Source organism: Lactuca virosa, chromosome 8 (assembly GCF_052849685.1).
Source record: "Lactuca virosa cultivar CGN04683 chromosome 8, Lactuca_virosa_CGN04683_v6, whole genome shotgun sequence".
Taxonomy (NCBI): domain Eukaryota; kingdom Viridiplantae; phylum Streptophyta; class Magnoliopsida; order Asterales; family Asteraceae; genus Lactuca; species Lactuca virosa.
The window spans coordinates 229,436,901-229,462,132 of record NC_136433.1 but is presented as its reverse complement, the minus strand read 5'-3'; the positions used below and the strand labels follow the sequence as shown (position 1 = coordinate 229,462,132).

The 25,232-nt window shown below is 34.4% G+C and overlaps 1 protein-coding gene across 1 annotated transcript; it reads right to left on the bottom strand.

Moving 5' to 3' along the window:
- Positions 1 to 24,273: 24,273 nt before the first annotated feature.
- LOC145131307 (light-inducible protein CPRF2-like) lies at positions 24,274 to 25,232 on the bottom strand. Its single transcript, XM_079066017.1, has 3 exons — positions 24,992 to 25,232; positions 24,743 to 24,818; positions 24,274 to 24,429 (listed from the first exon to the last, which is right to left on the bottom strand). The coding sequence occupies exons 1-3, from the start codon at positions 25,021 to 25,023 to the stop codon at positions 24,274 to 24,276; spliced, it is 264 nt and encodes an 87-aa protein (XP_078922143.1). The 5' UTR covers positions 25,024 to 25,232.

The following is a 25,232-nucleotide window of genomic DNA, read 5'->3' as shown; positions in this document are numbered from 1 at the left end:
AGGGCTCTGCTTCCCGCCCAGGCGTCGTCATCCTATTAAACAATACTAAATCGTCATCATTAATCCATCACACTTTTCCCTCTAATCAGAAACCCGCACACCATCCTCTACTGGATTCTTAGACTCCTTATGACTTTACTTGATTCGAGTATGGATATTGTGCTTCCACTAGTATGTGCCCAATACTACTTTCCACACCTATCCATACTTTCCTTAAGAATCATCCTGAATCATGTAAGTTACCTCCTCATAATGATGCTAGCACAACCTGCTAAACAGCGCACCATGTATACTACAACACTTCCTAGGCTATCCTAGGATCCCCACCTCACCCTACCATCAGTTGCTGAAATACCGCTATTAGTGATAGCTAACTACTTCATGAATACAATCACATGCAACATAATTTAAGTAATCTTGGATTAAAAGACTCAACCCTATAACTATTGGACTCAAACAAGAGTTGTGCAATAGGGCCAAATCCTACACTCTAATATTATTTAACCTTTACAGCATGTGACTTAACGTATTCATTTAGTAGTTAATTCACACTCGAAAGAGTCCTACTAAACATCAAGCAAGCAACATTCGAGCAAAAAACTCTATAGGTAATAAGGCATCATAATTCAGGCAATTCTATCATGCAATTCTTGAAGATCCCTACCCTACAACTAGCATGCAGTTCTATCATATTCAACATAAGCAAATAACAGTGTGGGTATCTTGGGGCACACTTTCTTGCGCCATATGATCGTACACATCTCATCATTCCTTGGTTAGTTTTAAAAATAATTTTTAAAAACCATTTTGAAAACTTTTATAGATCCATAGTTTGAGTATGGATTCACACGAATGCTCATCCAATTCTCTCAAACCAGGGCTCTAATACTAACATGTAACATCCCAAAAATCAAGGTAAAATTTTCGCTTTTCAAAACCACACCAAAACCATAAATTGTTTACAAAACATAGTCTCCAAATATCAAAGTAATAAATCAGAGTATCCAAAAATCAAATCTCATAATATCTTAAGGATGTGCATGATCAAGCCTTCGCCTTGCCCCGATCATCTGAAGTACCTGAAACATACCACTTAAACTGTAAACCAAAACTTAGTAAGTTCCACACACAACCAAACAAATATACATATTGCATGTTGAGTCGACAGTTTCCCGACTGGATTACCTTGGCCGACAACCTCTCGTTTGGATTGCCACTTTGTCCCACAATCTCCCGATTGGATTTCGATTGACCCACAATCTCCCGATTGGTTCAAGCTTTATACCTCTGGAGGTGAGAAAAGCAATGTAGGTGTAACGTCCCAAAAACTATAAGGTATAAATTTCATTTTTAATTCAACATATAAACACCTTTTACTCTTATCAACCACTCAAAAAGTGAAAATACTTATCAGAGTACAATCTCAAAATAATAAAATACGGAAACATGGGTGGATACGCTGCAATTAAGTTGGGCCCTTCCCTGTAGAACCGGAAGTACAACCATGAACATAAACTGTAAGCACAAAGATTAGTGATTTCTCCAAAATACCACATATGAAACATACAATAGAGATTCTTATGTGCCATCCATAGTCTTATAATTGCTATTATTCCAAGAGCCGTATCATGGTCTTTACTTTCCAGGTCGGGGGCCAAACCCTGAGTCTCACAGACAAGTGCCAAGAGCCACCTCATGGTATTCCATGCAAGTATCACAAAGACAACTAGCATACTATATATAACTGCCAAGGTCCAATACCCCGATCTTCCATATAATTTGTCGGGGGCCGTATCTAGGTCTTTCATGCAATTTTCAGGTGCCACCACCTGGTCTTTTTTACATAACATAATCCTATGGGCCGACATTGGTGCCTTCGAACCCCTTAGTATAGTGAGGAGACTCACCTCAATCCGAGATAACCGAAACACATGCGTTGTTGCTACCGGGTTCCTCACACTGAACACAACCAAATTATCCTTAATTAACAATTAGGACAATTTCCCATAATTCAAGTTCCAATTCATATCTCCTCATAACAATGGGTAAAAGAATATTTTACCCTTCCTATATCTGGCCCAAAAAAGCAAGGCAAAACCCCAAAATGACTCAAGGCCCAAATGGCCCAAAATCCATTCAGGTGTGTACGCCCAGCGTACGACGTTGAAGCCTAAATTCATCTCTAAACCTCTTAATGCCTTAAGACAACATGTATAACTTCCATATCTGATTCTTATGGGACGTCCTAAGCCATAAAGTTCCCGACTTTATGACTTTACATGGCTTAATGGTGTCCAACCCAAAGCCCTAAATCTCTAACTTCATCAAAAGACCACTAATTCATGCATGGAAGGAAAAGAAGGACCAAGATCACATTTTTATGGTTCCTAATAACTCCAAAATTGATAAAGTTTCCAACTTTATCCATTAGAATGGTCCAAACAACCAAGATCTAGTGTTTAAGTCTCAAAGGGACCAAAACTGCATCTTTTTCAACTTAATCCATTAAGTTCAAGTCTCCAACATTTATATTAGAATCAATATGATGTTTAGATGGATAAAGTTTCCAAATTAATCCATAACAACATCAAAAACTTTCAAGATCTAAACTTTATGCACTAAAGTGACCAAAAGCTCATAACACCCAAGACTAACTAGATCTATCAAATGCATCATCAAGATTCAAGCTATATACCTCCAGAAGAGAGATCAAGGTGAACAAGGTTTGGATCTACAAGCTCCAAGACAACCAACACTTCTCCAAGGAGTTCTTCTTCTTGAAAATACACTAAAATCAACCAAAAATCACTCAAGGGCTCAATATCCTTCCAAATGGGGCTAGGGTTTCAAATTTAGGGTTAGAGGGGATGGAAGGCAGAAGATAAGGAGGGTTGGATATTAGTTAAGGTCTTTAAATAGGGTCCAAGACCTAAAATTAGGGTTTGCATCTGACCTACGTATACCCATCGTACTCCAGGTACGACCAACATACTAGGTTGGTCATCCGCGATAATTCCTGCCTAGTACGCCTAGCGTACACCTTGTACGCGCAGTGTACTTAGCTTACCCCAAAATCTTCGTAACTTCTAACGGTCATAAATTCTTCGTTCCAACTCTATTTTCGACGATCCTTATATCCACGGAAAGGTGTTGAGGAGATCTACAACCTTATCTAATTACTTTTTACTTAAAACACATCGAAATAAAATCCTTAATCCATTTTACCCTTTGAATCCAAAGCACAAACCAAACTCTTGGATCACATAATCTACATCCACATCTAAATGGGTCTAAACCTCTCTTTTACCAAAGCCCAAAGCCTTATGATACCTAATCTTCAGGTCACAACCCTGAATTATGAAACAACTCGAAACAGGATGTTACAGTAGGCTCTGAATCCACAAGCTTGAGCTTCAACAATCAAAAAGCTTTAACTTCTCTTTTATCTAAAATGCACCCAAAACACATAAAAATGCTCAAGATTTGCTCTAGGGGGTAGGGTTTCGATTTGGAGGCTCAAGAGGGTGGGGGCTAATGTTAGGAAGGACCCCGAGGGGTTAGAGTCCTTAAATAGGGATCAAAACCACAAAAAATAAGGTTTCTACATAGCGGTTGTACGCTTAACATACCTAAAGTTACGCCCAACGTAACACCTTAAAAATGCGAATTCTTCAGCCAGTACGCCCAACGTACTCCTAGTGTACGCCCAGCGTACTGCCAGATTCTCTTCTTCTAGCTTAACTTCAAATAGCCATAACTTCTTCATTCCAACTCTGTTTTCGACGATATATATATCCACGGAAAGGTATAGATGACCTCTACAATTCTATCTTGATACTTATGACTAAAAACATCTCAAACTAAAATCCTTAATTTATGCAAGAAGCCTGAAACATAACCCTTCCCATTTTACCCCTCAGCTTCCATCGAACAATCCAAGGTTTAAATCACTTCTTCAACATCATACACCTCTAATAGAGTCTAAAATCCATTCTATTGAATCCTATGACCTCCTTTGATCTATTAATTGTCCACAATCCTGAAATAACAACTTCTCGAAACAGGATGTTACATAATTTCGAAAAACACAAGTCTTATGTTTGCCATTTTACTAGTTTATGAAACTAGTTTTGAAATAAAACCCAACAATTGGTATCAAGAGGCACCTTTCAAGTTTGGTTATATTTTATTATTTTTGGAAATCTTAGTTTTTGGAGAATATGGATAACTTTTTTTGTATAAAAATAAGTTTATACATATTTTCTTTGACAACTTCTTAATTGTTATTTTATATGACAAAAACTTACATGCATTTTTTTGTCACTTAAAGTTGTCATAGAAAAACAAAGGTTGCTTTATGTTTATATGTATTTTAGAGTGTGTAAACAAGCCTTGGACCATTTGTATTGTTGTTTGTGTGATTTGGTTAAAAATGGTTTGTAATATTCCTTTATTCAAAAGTATGTAATCAAAGTAGCTAGTTTTTATTCTTGTTATTTTTATGTAATAGATTAGTTTTAGACTAGATTTATTTTATAAAATATATAACAAGATGAAGATGGATGCCATTTATTAAAGAACCATGGTGTGACAACCCGAAATTTCTATTATGTACAACCATTCACTTCAATAGGAGTCAAAACTGTTTCTGCTAATTTTCAAGCTTTTTGGAATAAGTTTGAGTATTTTAAGATTAGTACTTCAGGAGATAATAGGAGAGAGGATGCCCTAGGGTTTATTGTGCAACAATAATGTCCCAAAACTCAAAGAGTTTGGAGTTTACGGCCTAAACAAAGGTGTTTACGGCCGTAAACCCTAAAAGAGGGTATAAATATGACACTTAGTCATTATTTATCATTTTTCACAATTTCAAGATCCAAAACTCAATTCTCTCTCAAGTATCATTGACTTTTCTTCTTGATCTTCAACATTGTAAGTGTTTCTAGCCCTAAAAAGTTGATATCTTACTTAATCTAGTGATCTAACATGATTCCATCCGTGAAATCATTCCAAAAGTGTAGATCTTCAAGTTTCACCAAGAACACTAAGAACACACACTAGTGTGTTATAGGGCTTGTTATACTTCTTAATCAACTAGAAAACACCAAGAATCAAAGGATCGAAGGTGTTTACGGTCCAAGAACACCTTGGACCGTAAACCCTAGTAAGGGTGCCAAAGTGTGCCCTAGTTCCTTCTAAGCCTTGGAAACTAGCCTAGACCCCTTCCTTAATGTGTTTAGGACTTGAAAACATCAAAAGACCATAAATCATTTGGGTTTACGGCCGTAAACCCAAATACAAATGGTCCAAGGACCGTAAACTCCCTAAAGGAGTGAAATGGTGCCCTAATCTCTTCCTAAGGCTTATACATGAAGTAGGAATGCTTCTTAGGACCTGTAAAGCTTCAAAACTCAACATGGTAAAAGTACCATGAGTTTACAGCCGTAAAATCATGGGTTTACGACCGTAAACTCCATGAGTTATGGTCACAAAACCGTAAACTCCAATAAAGGGTCCCCTTGAACCCTAAACTCAATAGCAATGTCCTACAACACTTAGATGCAATCCTTAGGACTTATAGCACTTAAATAAGGTGTTTTACATGTCCTAGGATGTCTTAACTTTGTTAATTAGTTGTTTAAAGACTAATTTGATACATATATGTGATATTATATGTTATCTAGGATCATCGTGTGTGTACAAGTCTTCACTTGACACCTAGCATCCTATACATTCCGTTCATCCAAACCACTCACTACAGGTGAGTTCATACCCATTAATTAACCTTTTAAATGTTTTTAAATGCTTTTATGGGGGGGGATAAAAGTTGAACTATTATAGTTATTATATCAATCACATGTGATTAATAACTACCAAACAAGTGGATTTCTTACTTTTCAAACTGTGTTATCAAACTGTTTTACTTCAAACTGTTTTACAAACTCTTTTACATATCAAATACTTTTATTAAACTCTTTTAACTTATATTATGTGTATCTATATGGATATAATTATATAAGTAGGATTGAAAGGACTTAGGACTGATAGCTCACCTTACTTCCTGTTCCTTGTTTGGTTGTGGACTTAGGGTATTCGGGTTATTTGTCCGAAGGTCGTTTGAATCCTAGTTATATATCATGTATATGTGTATAGATATAAAAGGTTACTTCTTTCATTCAGTTCAATGCCTTTGGGTAGCAAAGGTATACAAACATGTTCATATACACAAACAACATTACTAGTAAACTATAATCGGTATAGTTAGGAAGATACTATTACTAGAACAATGAAACATACAATGAGTCAGTTCATTCATGAGTAATACATAGTGATGAGAAACAAACATAATACATAGTGATGAGAAACAAACATAATATATAGTGATGAGAAACAAACATAATACACAGTTATGAGAAACAAAACATACAGGCTAGACAGAGAAAGAACACACAATACAGCTAGCACATACATATACATATATATATATATATATATATATATATATATATATATACATTACTTACAGTTATGTGAGCCACTTAACGGGGGCATGGAACTACCTGTCATGACCCGTTTTGTATCCAGAATCTCCTTAAGTGGAGAATGTATGAGTTTGTGTATAGATCTATACTGGATTGACTATCCTACACCTTGCTGCTCGCTAAAGTGGGACTTGCAAGTCTACGGGTGCCAAACGTCATTTCTTACGACGTCTTACATCTTCGTTTTTCTATAGAGTCGGTAGCAGGATACAGGACGATCACATGGTACTTTAAATAACAATTGGTTTAAAGTAATTAGTACAGCAGTAGTTACTTAATACAACACTACAGTACTATTTCATTTTCCCTTTACATTTACTTTGTGATATTCACACAATAAACAATAATGTAAAAACTATATTTTTGGTTAATGATAGTTAGATTTGGGAAAATACACACTCTTACAAGAGACACACACACAGATACTAGATGCCTTGGTAGAAGGCTACTTTTAGTAGGAAACATAGGGTTTTCTAGGAGAGTTCAAACAATTACAAACTTTTACAAAACTTATACATTACAAGACTTACAAACACTTTCATAACAAATACAGACACTAATATACTTATTAACTCACCAGCCTTAAAGCTGATAAACTCTTTCAAAATAACTTGTATTCTCAGGTCGCCAGTAGACAGGTACCGGAGCCAGGTTTTTGAGAAGATGGGGCTCGTTCAAGACTCATCTTTAATTTTGATGTATATTTTTGGTGTCTATAAAACTTGACAGAACACACATGTATTAAATTATATTATTAATGCAATGGATGATGTTGTTGCTTGTTTACTACTTTGCATTGTTGTGATACTGTACATGACGTCCTACACCCCCGAACGTTTCCGCCGTTCCGGTTTTGGGGTGTGACACATGGAGACCCACGATTTTATGAACATTTTATAAAAGTTCATAACTTTTATAAAATCTTTATAAAATTGCAACAAAGTAGGTTGTCATTGCAAGTGGAAGTTTGAAGAGCACATGAAGAACAAGTTGTTATATTTGGTCCCTTTTTCCCTTAGGAAATACTTAACACTTTTGTGTTGGATCAAAAAAGTGTTAACTAGATCAAGACATGTTTATGTTAAATGCGTGCTTGTGTTGTTTATTTTTCATGTAAATACTTTGTGTGGTTGATAATTTAGCTTTTCACAAACTCAAACTATTTTTTGGACAAAATAAACATCACATGGAGTTTGGTTTTCAATTTATATAATGAGAACATAAGATATAATAAGTTATAACTTTAAAATAAAAACCGGTTTTATGAAAACGTTAATGACGGAAAATTTTGAAATTGTAAAATTATAAGTCTAATATGGTGATTTTATAACTTATTCAAACTTCATCTTATTAATAATAAAAGGAATTTTTTTAAGTAATTAGTAACGTTCTATATGGATCAAACTCAAACATAATATTGAATATTATCCTTAAAATTGAATCGTGTCAAAATATAAAACTGGATTTTATATTTGAACCTTAGATGTAGTTTTTTGGAAAATTGATACCATGATTAATTGGATGCATGCAATTATCATGATATCATATGTTTTTAAAACTAGAATTATAAAACTTTAAAAGACCTTTTCAAACCTAAAATTTATGCAATCCATTTTAAAAAACACTCGCACTTCTCTTGTATGCACTAGTGGGATAAAGGATAGTTAAGCGCTTAGTGTTATCTTTTGATGGTCGATGTGTCTTCGCGATTTCTATAACTAAGTTATAGGCCAATCACACAAGTTTTTCAAATTAGATTATTAGATCAGAAATCTTTTGTGATAAAGGATACCTAAGCAAGAGAGTTCTGAGACATAATGTGATCAAACATGTCTAATCAAATTTGTTATTAGTGATCCCATAAATCTAGGAATTATATAATAAGATATAATTGATAATTTATATCTATCGGATTAAATTCAAATGTATGGGATAAAGAATACCTAACCATTTATTTGTTTTTCATCTTGGCTCCTAGACTTTGATAATTAATGTTTTTGGAAAGTAAAAGGGTGTTAATTATTAAAGAGTTTAAATATTAGAAATACTAAATGAAATTTGTTAAAATTTTGTAGACAAATAATCCATTCTCGTTACCATGAATTGTCATTTTCTTTAATGACTTCATAAAATAGTAACATTCAATAGATACAACTTCAATGAATAGGTTCATGTCTTGAGAGACACTCTCGCGAGAGATGAGAAGTTGTACACACTTAAAGGTCCTAGTCCTGAACTATTTGCTTTGAGCAATAGACCTGAAAATGATACCTAGTAATGGCATCACTGTGATGCTAAAGAGGCTTCTAACATCAAACTAGGAACAGTTATTCCTGACTTCCACGAAGTCTTGGATAATTTAGATGTATATATGATGATATAATAGTTTAAGTAATATTATAATAAATACAATGATATTTTGTTTTAAACTAGTTCAAACATTGGAATAGTGCAAGGCCAAAAGAGTCATCTTGTGTGATCTAAGAGGCCCATGTTTTATGGAATGAACACCTTTATGCCCAAGAAATCATATAAGGCCCATATAGATGGATCTTGTTTCTTTTGTGGAGAAACTGGACACTAGAAGAGGAACTGCTCCTCTTATCTGAAAATAAAGTCTGGAAGAGACTAGTACTTCATGTATCAACAAGATAGAACTCTTACTTTTCATATAACACTCAAGTACTTGGTACTTAAATTTTAATCTAATATTTGTAAATGGCTTGTAGATATTTACAAAAGAGTAACTAGTTGAGCACAATCAAGTTGGAACTACACTCTCAGAGTTTAGTTCATTAATTATGCTAAGAACATAATGCACTTGTATTGTAGAACAATGTTTGTTTTCGAATAATGTATTTTTTAATTTAGATTGTCTAAATGCATGTCTCGGTTAATTTATGAATGATTGACTATTTACTTAAATTGTTTTTCATAACGATCACCTTCATATTCGGAAATGATTAAAATCCTTTTTATGAGAATAGATCTCTTAATAAGAATTATAAAGTAAATATCAATGTTTTATAAATAACAAGTTCTACATGCAAAGTACTTTTGACTTAAACTTGTTTTAAATCAAAATCATCTTTGACGTTGTTATCTTTATTATATAAATGACATTTATATATTCCAACTTCAAGAAAGGGATATTTGAAGGAAAATAGTGTAGTTTATTTGACATATGTGAGATCTATTTATATATAAAAGCTTCCTAATGATATTTTCACGAAGTAGTAGAGACAATAAGTTATTAAGGGACTATACACTGTGATGTATGACTTCCTTTCTAATGAATGTCTAAGATTTAGCACAAGATACCAAATCGACTTTATTAATAACTATAGTAGTTATACATTATATTTTATATGTTAAAACATAATTATGAAATATTTGTTGAAAGTTTCAAATATAAAGTTGAAATACAAACCGGTAAAAACTATCTAAAGCCTTAATAATAATAAAGGATGAACAAAATCTTACTTGGTATAATTTACTTTCTAATTGGTAGAAATGTCTTCCTTTTATTTCATTGGGATAACACCTAGAATGCTATCAATTGTACATTGAGTACAATACCGACTAATAAGTAGATAAAACATTTTCTTTATAAGATTTTGTATGGAAAGGCTCCATCCCTATCTTATTTAAATGTTTTGTGGATTTAAAGCCTATGTTGGACTAAAGCTTCTAAACCCAAAATCTACTAAATACATATTTGTATAATGCTCTAAATGTGGCTTAGATTATTATATGCAAACCCACCAAGAATAAGTTCTCTTATTCTTGTGAAAGCTAAGTTAATAGATAATAAGTTTCTAATGACAAAGCAAGTGGGAGGTATATGGAACTTGAAGCAGCTCAAGAACTATAGTCTGATGTAATAACAGTTGGCACTAGTTTTAACAAGGGATCGTTAAAATTGAATAATAGCTATTCACAAACACAAATTGTTCGCATTAGTGGTAGAAATCATCTTTGACTTGAGAAATGTGGAATCTATCATTGATGAGCTTTTCTTGATTGTTTTTGAAAAATCCATCAACTACCAAGATGTTATGTCAGATCTAGAATCTGATAAATGAGTCATGAACATGAGATGTAATCCATGTATAATAATCAATTATGGTCTTGATTAAACTTCCTCCCTATAGCAAGACTAGAAGGAGTAAGTGATTCTTCTAGAAAGAATACATTACATGGATAACTATACACATTTAAAGCAAGACTTGTTATAAATGGATTTTCTCATACTCATGTCATTGAATGTGGTCCTCATCATACTCATGACATTGACTATGATCAAACCTTTTTCACAAGTAGCTATAATTAGATCAACAAGGATATTGTTTACTATATATTCATATTCTTAATATAACATATAACAAATAGATTTCAAGAAAAACCGCTTTCCTTAATAGACATCTACCAGAAGATTTTTGTATAGATTAGCTTGGAGGTTTTCTTAATCCATGCTATCCTAGCAAAATGTGTAAAGCTTGATATCCACTTGTGGATATAAAGCAAACATTTCAAGGTTTCAATCATCATTTTAACATAAAACCACAAGGTATGCATTTATATCAAAATGAATAGAACATGTGTGTTTACTAAAGAACTAGTGGGAGAAAAGTGACAATCCTAATATTGTATGAATGATACATACTTAATCATGAGAAATTACATTTTGACCATGCCATGTCTTTTCACCTTGACTTGGGATGTGTTTCAAAGATGAAAGACTTAAAAATGACAAGATACATTCTTAGAATGTAAAATCTATAAAGATAGATAAAATGATCAAGACACAAAAATCCTTTGGAGGAATCTTGGCATTGTTACATGACACTTAGTTTGAGTCGGACTCAAACGTTCATAACTCAAAGGTTTAAACTTGCTGAAATGATTTATATTCGATTTTCTTGGCAAATGAATCCATCATTCAAGCCATATTATGAATAAGACCTGGTGTATGATCATGCTATGAGCACATCATAATACACAAAATTGAATACATGATTAAGTCACTGGATGACTATAGGAACATTCTAAGAGTACTTTAGAAGAACTAAGAGAATGTATATGAGATAATTAGTCTAGAATAAAATCTTCATGTAAAGAGCTACATAAGATTATGATTTCTAAAAAATATAGATAATTATGAATTATAATTGGATTATGACTTCATTATGGAATGAAGAGTGAGTTTAGTTGGAATGAGTTCCAAGCAAAACATAATGACAAAAACTACTACAAAATAAGAATACACTACTTTAGAAGTTAAAATCAATTATAATTGGATGAATGAGCTCATTGAAAAACTATGATGATTTCTACCATTCAAGGATCATATATAAATTTTTTTGGCTTCGAGATTATATTTAATCAAGCTAAGAGCCTCTATTTCACGAAAGAAAACCAATCATATTCTCCAAGATATTTAACTATACCTAGAGTAAAGTCAAATATGGAAATGATAGTATTCGCAAAATTCACACAAATTAAGTTTAGTCGAACCCATTAATAAAGTCCTTCTTTTGAGCTAAGTATGAATGGTAACACTTCAGCAAGGCTTTATTATTCTAGAAATGGGATTTTGATTTGGATTTAGTATTTGGATATTGGAACATTGTCACAACAACTATTATAAAATGTTTTGATATACTAGGATATGATCATAACATCAATACTTGTTGTGTTCTATATTAACATGTTTAATCCATGAATAATCTTATTATTCTAAAAGTTCATAATCAGTTATAATTATGGGAGCAATTATGAAGTAAGACTAATATGAATTGGATTGGTTGAATTTTACTAGATGAAAGTAGGCAAATGATTGTAACCAAGTTTCATAGGTACTTATTAGAGAACTAGTATTGAACTAGCCCGCATCAAGATCACCTCATGGATCGCTATCATGAATGATACTTGATTAAAAGGTACTATATTTGTATTCTTAACACCTGAGACACATATAGGGACTTAAGTGTAGGGAGTGCTATGATTTGATACGGTCAAATGCGGGTCCTTAATCGGGCAGTTATAAAAGCCATTCTCAGGTATAATGTGTGCTATGCAAGAAGCTTATGTTGTCAATATGAGATTTGTTCCTCTTATGTGTTGAGAGTTAGACATCTAAGACGCCTTACCAAAAGATGAAAACTAGATGAGATTGATTGTGATCTGTATCTCATGTTCAACATGATGTATCTGACAAAAGGATAACATATAACTTTCTTTATACACCAATTGCAGCTTTGAGCTTCTAGGGAATTAGGCGTTGATAGAATGGCACAAAGTTATATGTTTTTGGGGGCAGTGAAATGTTGCTAGACGCTCACCACTATCTGTATAAGTCTAATATGAGTCTTGCGCAAGTGGGAGATTGAAAGATCTTGTATGCTCAAGAATCATATTAAAATGATATTGCTAATTAACATATGATAGTAATGGGTCACACTAACAACAACTTGATACAATGGATTATTTATAGGAAATTGATTTTAATAAATATTCAATAAACTCTTATAATTAATTGAAAATTATTTATTTCTTGGAAATAATAATTTTTCATTAGCAAGTAACATAATATATCATATGGTATGATTTATTAAGTCATGTACATTATTTTGGACTAGAAAGACATTTGTCTTTTAGCCAAAGGTCAAAGTCTATATTTTATAAAAGAAGTTTACATAATTTTTAAACTTTGGTGTTCTTTAATATTTTCATAAGAAAGAATAAAAGAAGCATGGTCTTCTGATTTGTTTAATAAAAAGCATGGCTAGTTCTTAAAGGCATGGGGGACATATTACTTTTATGACATATTGTGTATTGTTTTAGCTTTAAGAGAGTGCATGAAAGGCTTTAATTTTTTACCTTTTTACATGTCAAAACTGTGAGTATGCTTGGCATACTCATTCTCTCTTGTTTTTGTTTTTACACTTGAAAGAACACTTGAATTTTCTCTCTTTAAGTTCATACTTTGGTTATGAACTTAAAGCTTAAGAGTTTTAAGAGTTTTACAAGAATAGCATCTTAAATCAAGCTGAGTTCTTGTTGGTGTCTTAAAGGTTTCCACATTCTCTATCTACTTCCAAGCCTCCCAAGAGGAATAAAGAACTACAAAGGTTGTTATTTCTTCATTTCCTTCTTCAGTTGTGCTTTTATCTTTCCATTACTTGCAAGACGATCCTTGGTGGGTGTAATTTGTTATGTTATTTTTGAAAAACACAAGTCTTTCGTTTGCCATTTTACAAGTTTATGAAACTAATTTTGAAATAAAACCCAACAAACATATCCAATACAACTATAATTAGCAATTAAGGTGATAATCCATAATCAATGGTCCATTACATACTTTCCTTCTCTAGGGTAAAAGACCATTTTACCCTTCCAAGGCTAGACCCTTCTAAACGTGACCTAATGGCCCAATATTACCAGTTACACCTTCTGATGCTACGCCCTGCATACACCATGCCTCTACGCCCCGTGTAGAGGGCTTAACAGAAATCGCGAAGAATCAAGGATACGCTGGGTGTAGCCTATTTTACACACGACGTAACACACTGATAATTCCTTTTCCATTTTAGCTCTTAATCCATAAAGACCACCCATATAAAACTCAGATCTGGTCCTAATGAACGCCTAGAGTGATAGAGTTTCTGACTTTATGCCTTTTCATGGATTAATGGAGCACAAGACCAAAACCTAATTCCATATCATCCTCTAATGACCTTAAATCCTTGAATAGGTGAAATATAGCAACCAAATTCCATTTTTATGACATGTGAACCTCAGAAACAACAAGAAATGACAACCCTAAGCTTTGGAGTAGCTCTTAATCATAAGAACCAAAATCATAGGACAAGAAGCATGCAAACCAGCAAGCTAACCTAAATCTAACCTAATGAATCATAAATGTGAGAACTTTATACCTCCTGAAGTTGGCAAATGAGATGAAAGCTCTGGATCTTCAAGCTTGAGCCACACCAATCCACAATGATAGACTTCTCCTTCTTCAAGTGCACCAAAAACACATAAAAAGGCTCAATATTTTTTATAGGGGATTAGGGTTTCGAGTTAGTTGCTCAAGAGGGTGGAGGCTAATGATAAAAAGAGCCTCAAAGGGGTTAATGTCCTTAAATAGGGCTCAATACCCCGAAATTAAGGTTTTGGTCAGCAGCGGCTATGCGCTATGTAGCCAAATTTACACCATGCATAGATCATTAAAGGCGCATTCCTCTACCAGCTGCTACGCCATGCGTAGCAGCATTACGCCCTGCGTAGGGCAAAATCTCCATTTTCCAGCTCAACTTCAAACAACCATAACTTCTTCGTTTCAACTCCATTTTCAGCGTTCTTTATATGCACAGAAAGGTATAGACAAGACCCATAATCTTATCTAGTTACCTTTGGCTTAACAAATGTTGAACTAAAACCATAATTAATGCAAGAAGTCTGACTTAGTTATAACTTTTCCATCTCTACCCTTTGGTTCCAGTACGCAAATCAAATGCTTAGATCCCACAACCAATGCTATCAATATTTAGTAAGGTCTAAACTTTACTTCTCAAATATCAAAGCCTTTACATGATCACCAACCTTGAGTTAAGAAACATATGAATTTGGGTGGTACAAATCTCCCCCGCTTAAATTAGATTTGTCCTCGAAATCATTCCTTACTACTTCCTCTGCAACACCAACCCATCCTGCCTAAACTTCCTAAATTCTGATTATAACTAAGAAGTCATCTCCTACGGACAATCGCCTTCCAACACTGCCATTAAATACGATCTTAGCAGAATTCACTTACCCTGGCGAAGTAATGAACCATGACAATTCACCGCCGCTATCCGAGGTTCCCTGATTCCATGCTGACCTTCTGATAACTGGGATGTAGAATCTTTACCCGATCGCTGAGACTGACAATCTTACACACCGTCGCACAACAAGACCCCGCCCAAGGGTCTAACTGATGAAGGCTACCCTAGCATATCTGCTACATGGATCCAACCCGTTGATTGCTAATCTTCCCTACTCCAAACTTGCTCTAACACCCCAACTATGACAGGCACTACCTGGTCCCACTCTCATGAGTCATACATTTACTGATTCACTATATACCGAGACATCATTTAATCCACTTGAACGCTGAGATCACAAACACATTGATTATGTCATCCTTCCATCACTGACCTGTGGACTCCCAATCAACACTTCATGCCTCGTTTATAACCTCAAACATCTAAAGGACCCGATCACCAAAGATAACATTACCAAATTGGCCTCGCCCTCAACCGGGGCTATACTAGTCTAATCACCGATACAGCTCTAGCTGCCCCTTCGCCTTAACATGGGGCAGAAAATTAATGATAACAAACCTACCTCGGTCCGATGAAGGATGTCATCCCCTCACAGTCTTATAACCATTCCTACGTCCGTTTAACTCACCCTAACGAATACTACAACCAAGTCGTATACTTACCACACTTCAACAACCGCCTACCAATCTAGTGAATGCTATGGCTACCCTGCAGTCTTACAACACTTCCAAAACTGCCTATCATCCTATTAAATGCTACGGCTACCCCATAGTCTTACAACACTTCCACAACTGCCTATCATTCTAGTGAATGCTACGGCTACCCCGCAATCTTACAATACTTCCACAATTTCCTATCAACCTAGTGAATGCTAAAGCTACCCCACAGTCTTACAACACTTCCGCAACTGCCTATCAATCTAGTGAATTCTATGGCTACCCCGCAGTCTTACAACATTTCCAGAACTGACATGGGCCCAACCCATGGTCTTGCCAACTACCCACAAAATACTTAACCAAAGATCATCACAATTTGAAAGCCCCGTCCTACTAAATCCTAATCAGGTGTTTGGGTCATGATTCGAACCCCAAGGCCTTTATCAGACAAGAACAGGCAGATAGGTTCTAACACAACCCTCAACCTGAACCTAGTCACAGATCCGACTTTTACCACTGTCACTGCTTCATGCCCTCATACGAGATAACCCTGAATCTTAAACATTTTCTTCCCTGATTATGAATGACCACTGACATCATCCCTTGCATAATCCTTGACCCATACCCCAACTTAACTAGCTACCCTCTTGTCCTTATTTATGGAATTCCATGTTGACCCGCATTTGGAAATATTTCCATTAATTCCTAAAGTTTCTCCCCCACTTGGATTTAACTACACTCTAACCATCTTTATAACCATTCGAACTTCCTAGTCATCCCAGAACGTTACCCATTTGATCTTTGAAACCCAATCCTGCCATTACCAGACATAAGAGAAACCGGATTCCTCCAACAATCTCAAAAGTTGAGCAAATTCATGCAAAAATCCATCACCCACACCCAGAAGCTGATATATCACAACAATTCTTACCCTACTAATGATAAAAATCGATTCAACGATCTAAACAATCCAACAACTGACATCCCATCTGAGCGACACAAGCACCACTGGACTCTCTCTCCATTATCCCGAAATAGACAACCGACTACAACGAGATATTTGCCTAAAAGCATCCGATACGAGGACCATACGCACATCCTTGAAACCAAGAATTTCGCAATAACTCTCCCTGAACCCGCGTTCTGACCAATCCATTATACCCCTCAACCATGAAGGATCTCAACCATATCGAATTCCAAAAACAATTAATGTACTTACACTATAACTTCCTCCCCTTACCCATTGTGATAAAGCCACCAACATGCCACAAACATCAACATATATCCTTCCTAATAGGCATTCTAGTATGAAAACTTGAACATATCCTTATGCTAACTCCTAGCATGCAAAACATATAACTTAACAAGATGTATGGGTATTTTGGGAATCACTTACTTGAGCTCAGCTGATGGCATGCATCACACACTTTTCTTTTTATAAAAATCTTTTTAGAATATTTATTTTATTTTAGAAAGATCACCAATTACTCAGTTTGAGTTTAGACATACCCGAGAGTGTGCCCGAATCCCATAAACCAAGGCTCTGATACCAACTTGTAACATCCAAAAAAAACTCTAAGTAAAATTTTGTCTTTAAGTTAATCGAAAAACAACCATTCATTCAATCCAAAAGCACATCAGAGTATAAAAACATGTCATATAGTCATTAGAGTACAAAACAAGTCAAATAACATGGAACAATATTGGATGTGGTACAATCATGTCAAGCTCTTTCAGAAGTACCTGAAACCACAAACATGAAATCGTAAGCACAAAGCTCAGTGAGTTCCCCAAAATACCATATACCATACATACATATCAGCTCAAAGCTATAACAGGTCTATTTCTCCCCCAAGTATATTTCAACTCAATCGGTATTTTTCAACCGAACGGGTCTATTTCAACCCCGGGTCTATTTCACCCTCAAGTCTATTTCAACTCAATCGGTATTTTTCAACCGAACGGGTCTATTTCACCCCCAAATCTATTTCAACTCAATTGGTATTTGTGAACCGAACGGATCTATTTCACCCCCAGGTCTATTTCACCCCACATACATATAACATACATGCATACATCAAGCGTCACAAAGACAACAAGCATATTCGACACCTAGTGTCCTACAATATAGTGAGAAAAATCACCTCGATCGGTAGTCAGATAACCTCATAGTTAAGTTGCTGCTACGCAAAATCCACACACTAAACATATCCAACACAACCCTAATTAGGAATTAAGGTGATAATCCATAATCAAGGGTCCATTACATACTTTCCTTGTCTAAGGTAAAAGACCATTTTACCCTTCCAAACGTGACCTAATGGCCCAAAATGACTAATTACACCTTCTGGTGCTACGTCCTGTGTACACCATGCCTCTACGCCCCCGCATAAAGGGCTTAACATAAATCACAAAGAATCAAGGCTACGATGGGCGTAGCCTATTTTACGCACGACGCAGCACGCTGATAAGTCCTTTTCCATTTTATCTCTTAATCCGTAAAGACCGCCCATATAAAACCCAGATATGGTCCTAATGAACGTCTAGAGTGATAAATTTCCCGACTTTATGCCTTTGCATGGCTTAATGTAGCACAAGACCAAACCCTAGTTCCATATCATCCTCTAATGACCTCAAACCCTTGCATGGGGTGAAAGATAGCAACCAAGAACCCATTTTTATGACATGTGAACCTCAGAAACCACAAGAAATGACAACCTTAAGCTATGGAGTAGCTCTTACTCACAAGAACCAAAATCATAGGACAAGAAGCATGCAAAGCAACAAGCTAACCTAGATCAAACCCAATGAATCATAAAGGTGAGAACTTTATACCTCCTGAAGTTGGCAAATGAGACGAAAGCTCTGGATCTTCAAGCTTGAGCCACACCAATCCACAATGATATACTTCTCCTTCTTCAAGTGCACCAAAAGCACACAAAAAGGCTCAAGATTTGCTCTAAGGGATTAGGGTTTCGATTTAGATGCTCAAGAGGGTGGAGGCTGATGATAAAAAGGGCCTCAAGGGGGTTAATATCCTTAAATAGGGCTCAAAACCCCGAAATTAGGGTTTTGGTCAGCAACACTACTCCCTGCGTAGCCAGATTTACGCCATGCATAGATCATTAAAGGCGCGTTCCTTCATCAGCCGCTACGCCATGCGTAGCAACATTACGCCATTCATAGGGCAAAATCTTCATTTTCCAGCTCAACTTCAAACAACCATAACTTCTTCGTTTCAACTCCGTTTTCGGCGTTATATATATGCACAGAAAGGTATTGACAAGCCCCATAATCCTATCTAGTTACCTTTGGATTAACACATAACAAACTAAAACCATAATTCATGCAATAAGTCCTACCCATAATTTTTCCTTTTCTACCCTTTTGTTCCAGTATGCGAATCAAAGGCTTAGATGTTGCAACCAATGCTATCAATCTTTGATAAGGTCCAAACTTTAATTCTCAAATCCCAAAGCCTTTACATGATCGAATTACGTCCCTCCAACCCAGAATTAAGAAACATCTGAAACAGGGTGTTATACATGGGTTAAAATATACCCCTAGGGCGGGGCCCATTGTTATCTATGGTATGTGGTATTTTGGGGAACTCACTAAGTTTGTACTTACGGTTTCATGTTTGAATGTTTCAGGTACTTATGGTTCCATAGGAAAGGGTCTGACTTGATCGCACTGCATCCCCCCTGAAGTTTTATTTCCGCATTATCGATTATGTTTTACATTGATGTTTGAGAATTCATTACTCTGGTTGTATTTTGAACAAATGATTGAATGGTTTGGGACTTTGGGTGGTTGAAAATTGAAATTTTTACTTAGTATTTTTAGGACGTTACACTACAGGATTACAACTATTTTATTATTAATTTACAATTCTTTAATTGCATGTGTCTAGCATTTATTTTTGCAAATTCACCCCCCCCCCCCTCCCGCACGTGCGTGCGCACGTTTTGTGACTCAAATACCTTACACAAAATAAATAAACATTTGTCATGTGTCTATGTGGATCGACTATACTTGGCTTGCACTACTTTTTAATGTAAAGTAACAATATTTTTCGAGTTCATTTTGTACACCTTTATTTGTTGAGTTTGACACTGTAACACATGCAAATTATAACTTATAAGTACTTGCAAATAAAAATGAATACAATAACCATTATTTATATTATTATTTTTTCCCCCAAAAGACCTCAAATTTCATAACCAATTTCACATAGTTTTTTCAATGAATCTTTTTTCTTATTTTTTAGTGTTAGAAATTTCATTATATAAATGGGAAATCTTCAGAAAAGTTTCATTATTTTGGAAAAAGTTTCAAAAAAGTCCCAATTTTAAAAAAAAAAAAACCTAAGAAACTGAGTAACTCTTTCACTTTGGTCTTTTTTGACCATTTCAACAGGATACTTGTTCATGTGACACTCTAAGATGGAAAACACTAATGATTTGGCATGCCACATCAGTGCCTTCCTTAGGAATAAAAAATCCGATTTCTTTTTCGAAAATGTAGAAAGGGGGTTTCAAACCTGCATCCTTCTTCATACAAAGCTAATGATTTGGCATGACATGGCTGCTAACGCGACTTGTAATGTCAACGCCTTCCTTTGGAATAAAAAATTCGATTTGTTTTCGAAAATGTAGAAAGGGGATTTCGAACTCGCATCCTTCTTCATACAAATCTAACGACTTACCAATCCAGCTAACACTTTTTTTTGTTTTTAATCCTTAACTCTTCTATTTATTTATTTAAAAAAATAAAAAAATAAAAAATAAGAGGTGTGAGATTAGAGCCTATGCCCCTCCTACACATAAACACTTAAATTACCAATTGAATTATAAGATTCTCTCTCTCTCTCTCTCTCTCTCTCTCTCTCTCTCTCTCTCTCTCTCTCTCTCTCTCTCTCTCTCTCTCTCTCTCTCTCTCTCTCTCTATATATATATATATATATATATATATATATATATATATATATATATATATATATATATAATTTGTCAAGCTTGAAATACAATTTATTATTAGTAGTATTATATGTGAAAATCGATATATGATTTTTTAAATTCGTTTTATCAATATTATTAAATAAATAAATATATAAATACATTTTAAATATGTATTTATAGGTAAAAACATAAAAATATAATAAATACATCTAAAAACATATAAATACTTTTTCTATATGTATTTATTACATTTCTATATTTTTTACGTATTTAAAATATATTTATATATTTATTTTTTAATAATTATTATAATAACGAATTCAAAAATCATTTTTTTCACTTTCGCTTACAACAACAACAACAACAACAACAAATGTATTTAAAGCATCAAATATAAGAGTTATATACAAAAATGAAAAGAACTGTCAGATGTATCCTCTAGGACATCTAGTAAGTAGTTGTTGTGTGGCGCAGGTTCGAATCCCCCTTCATCGATTTTTTACAATGAAAAGCCTCAGCATATATATATATATATATATATATATATATATATATATATATATATATATATATATATATATATATATATATATATAGAGAGAGAGAGAGAGAGGGGAATGAAGGAGTTAAAGCAAATAAATCTTCCAACGCAACTGGTTGGTAGTTTTGTTTTGTTGAAGGGAGGCGCATGTTCGAAACCCTCTCCCGATCAATGTTTTAAAAACCGGTTTTTTAGTTTAACTGACGGTTCCCGGTTCGACCGCCGGGTTAACCGGTTTTTATAATTTTCATCTTTTTTGCTATTTTTATATACATACATACATACATACGTATATAAATCATGAATTTGACGTTTACAAGTTCAAACATTAAAAATACATATAAAAATAAGTTGTGGATCAATCCAAATATATTAAAATAATACATAACCATAAGTTTTAGTGTTTTACATTAATCTATATACGTAAAAAAGAAAATATAATATAATACCAAAACAAAATATAGTTTTAGATGAATACAAATACATCAAAAAAAATTATAACATTTACCATATGTCTTTATTCGGTTTAACAAGTTCAACCGGGTTTTTTCTAAAAACAGGCCGGTTCAATCCTATTTAGACATCGACTTAAAACCAATGATAGTTGAACCGCTCCCTCCCTCAGTTCCCGGTCCAACCGGTTTCGATCGGCCGGTTCAAACCGGTTTTTAAACATTGCTCCCAATATTTTCTTAAAAAAATTCAATTTTTTGTTTATAAGGAAGAAGCGGACGTGACATGCCACATAGGCTAGATCAACAATGCTTCCATCTTAGAGTGTCACATAGACATGTGACCTGGTGAAAATGTCCTAAAGGGCTAAATTGTAAACATTAGGCGGTTGTTTTTGGTTTTTTTATTTATAAAAAATTAGGACTTAATTGTTACTTTTTCCAAAAGTTTAAGACTTTTTTGAAAATTTTCCTATATAAATTGATTTAAATATGGTTCATAGCAAAATATATGGTTGTTTAAATTAAATATAAATGTTTGTAATTTTTCATGTATATGAAAGTTAGGAAATTGCTTGATCAAGTTTAAGATCTACTGCAAATCTCGTTTTCTATTTTATTAGTCATGGTCACGAATCAAATTCATGTTTAGCCAAAGATGACAATATTATTAAATTTTGTTTTGATTAGTGGACTAATTATGATTGGTTATATATAATTTAGTGGTGGCTGATACATAAAAAAAATAAAGATGTAATTATAACGAGTTTATTTATATTTCAATTTATTTTCAATTTATTTTAACAGTCTACTAACGTTAAAAAAATAAATAGTTTTTTCTTGCAAACTATAGACATTTGGTCTACTTCTCTTCTACTATTGTCTATAGACAAACCGCAAACGTTTTACTTTTTAAAAATTAAACTCCACCTTATTCTTTTCATGTATAACCCTACATAATGTCGAATGTTCTCGGTTTTCGGTACATAGACCAAATTACAAGATGCATGCAAAGGTTCCTAGATTCATGGAGATATATATCGACATACATTCCATGCTTGTTTGCTAAGAATGGCTCTGATTTCTTGCAACTTTGCTTGTTTTATATTACACCTTCCTCCAAATACAAAACTTTTCTATTCAAACAAAATAAAACTAACTAAAAACTAAGAAAGAGGACTGGGAACATAGTTCTTCAGGAATCAAAAGATAAAAAAGAAATAAAATCCATCAAATTTGTTCACATTCAGTGTTTCAATTTGTCTAATTTTAAACAAAACATCAATGGGGGAAGAAATATGCACAATCCAAATACTAGACCACCAACTGATATTTGACACAAAAATCAGGCTCCCCAATCGAGCATCTGCACATAAAAATGACTTGAGTTAAAATTAGACTTCAATCTTTGCTAAGATTGTATTTTTGCTACTCATGACATGACAAAACAGAACAAAACAACACAAAACAGGTTGTACTACATATGTCTTGCATTAATTTTCAGTAAACATTGACACAAAAATCAGGCTCCCCAATCGAGCATCTGCACATAAAAATGACTTGAGTTAAAATTAGACTTCAATCTTTGCTAAGATTGTATTTTTGCTACTCATGACATGACAAAACAGAACAAAACAACACAAAACAGGTTGTACTACATATGTCTTGCATTGAACCAAGACCGGATGACGTGAATGAGACAAAAAAATGCAATTATCTACCTCCACCCAAAAAGGTGCAACCATAATACGCCAACAAAGCTTGTATTGTATTGTGTACTACTGTCCTGTTTTGTCATTTCCTGTTATGTTCTATTGAACACAGTCTAACGGTCTTTGGGGACATCCCCACGGAACCGTTTTTACAAATGTTCCAAGCTCGCCACTCGTTGCATCGATGTGGTTCGAACTATTTTTAGTGGTCCGACTTCCGACATCATGGGGTTATGTGGTTGAATGTTTTCGACGGGTGGGAGGTTTACAGCCAGTCATGTGTGGTGGTTCGTGGCGGGAGTAGGGTGGTGGGGGTTGGTGGCGGGAGGTGGTTGGCCGGAGTAAAAGTGTTGTTGTTTCATGTCATCTTGTAAAGGAACTGAAGTATCCGAGGGTGCACCGGATGGGCTACAAGAATATGATGGCATGGGACCCATTGTTGATATATCCAACATGGTTTGAACCATTGGGTTAAAACCCGTAATTCTTTTCACACTTTCTTCAGCCATTTTCACCCGTATACACAATCCATAAAATAATCATATTATTATTATTACTATTGTAATTTCAAATTTATAAATTTAAAATAACACTACTTTGAAAGCACCGACCTTCGCTCTCATTGTTTCAACATCAGCTTTCAGCACTCTATTATCAACAGCTGCTTCATTGTATTTTTGGCTTATGTCTGTGAGACGCTTCAGTAATGAAGAATTTTCTCCCCTTAATTGAGAAACCTATCAACAAGTATAAAAATATTTTATTTAATTAAATCATTTATCCAAATTTAGGCCATTTCTGTGACATAGGACATGACAAAACAGTCTGTACTGTGTTTGATGTGATGTACAGTGACTGACAATGACTGATTGACCGGATAAAACAGGTTGTACTATGTTTGCTACGCACTGGACACTAACTAAGACCGATTTCAAAGGAATAAAAACTTCAACTCTTTGTCCCACCCAAAAATGTGGGACTGGGATTCACTCTCGTCCATGAAAAAGACGTAAATGCCCTCCTCGTCTGTAAATAACAAAAGGAAAAGACCTGTGTCTCAAGCTCAGTCAAATGGGCCTGCTTTCTCCTCCTTGATCGTCTAGCAGATTCTCTGTTTGATAGCATTCTAAAAAGAAAAGAAAAAAATAACAAAGTACTTTCATTTATCTGTGTACTATAAATTATATATTTACACAATTATAACCAAATAAGTTATTCGTATATGATTAATCCAAATTAACTGTTATATGATTAAATCAATATTTTATTACATCTAAAGATGAAACCCTATTTACTTACCTTCTGACACGTTTTGCATCTGTGGGGTCCATATTTTGAGTTGTTTCTGTATCTCCATCAAGTTCATCATCATCTGATAATTCTCTTGATGATCCACTTGTTGCTGATTTCACTGGAACTGCAACCGCCTTCTTTTGTATAATGGGCAAAGAAGGGATCCCGATAGGCCCACCACTTTCCTTACTTGGTCCCTTGGGATCAAACCCTGACACTATATGAAACAAAATAACAATCTACTTTT

Excerpts from the sequence above, each read along its gene's own strand:
- LOC145131307 (XM_079066017.1), bottom strand. The coding sequence starts at position 25,023 with ATGGACCCCACAGATGCAAAACGTGTCAGAAG. Across the intron at positions 24,819-24,991 it reads GATGCAAAACGTGTCAGAAG|AATGCTATCAAACAGAGAAT; the intron begins GTAAGTAAATAG and ends TTTTCTTTTTAG. Across the intron at positions 24,430-24,742 it reads TGACTGAGCTTGAGACACAG|GTTTCTCAATTAAGGGGAGA; the intron begins GTCTTTTCCTTT and ends ACTTGTTGATAG.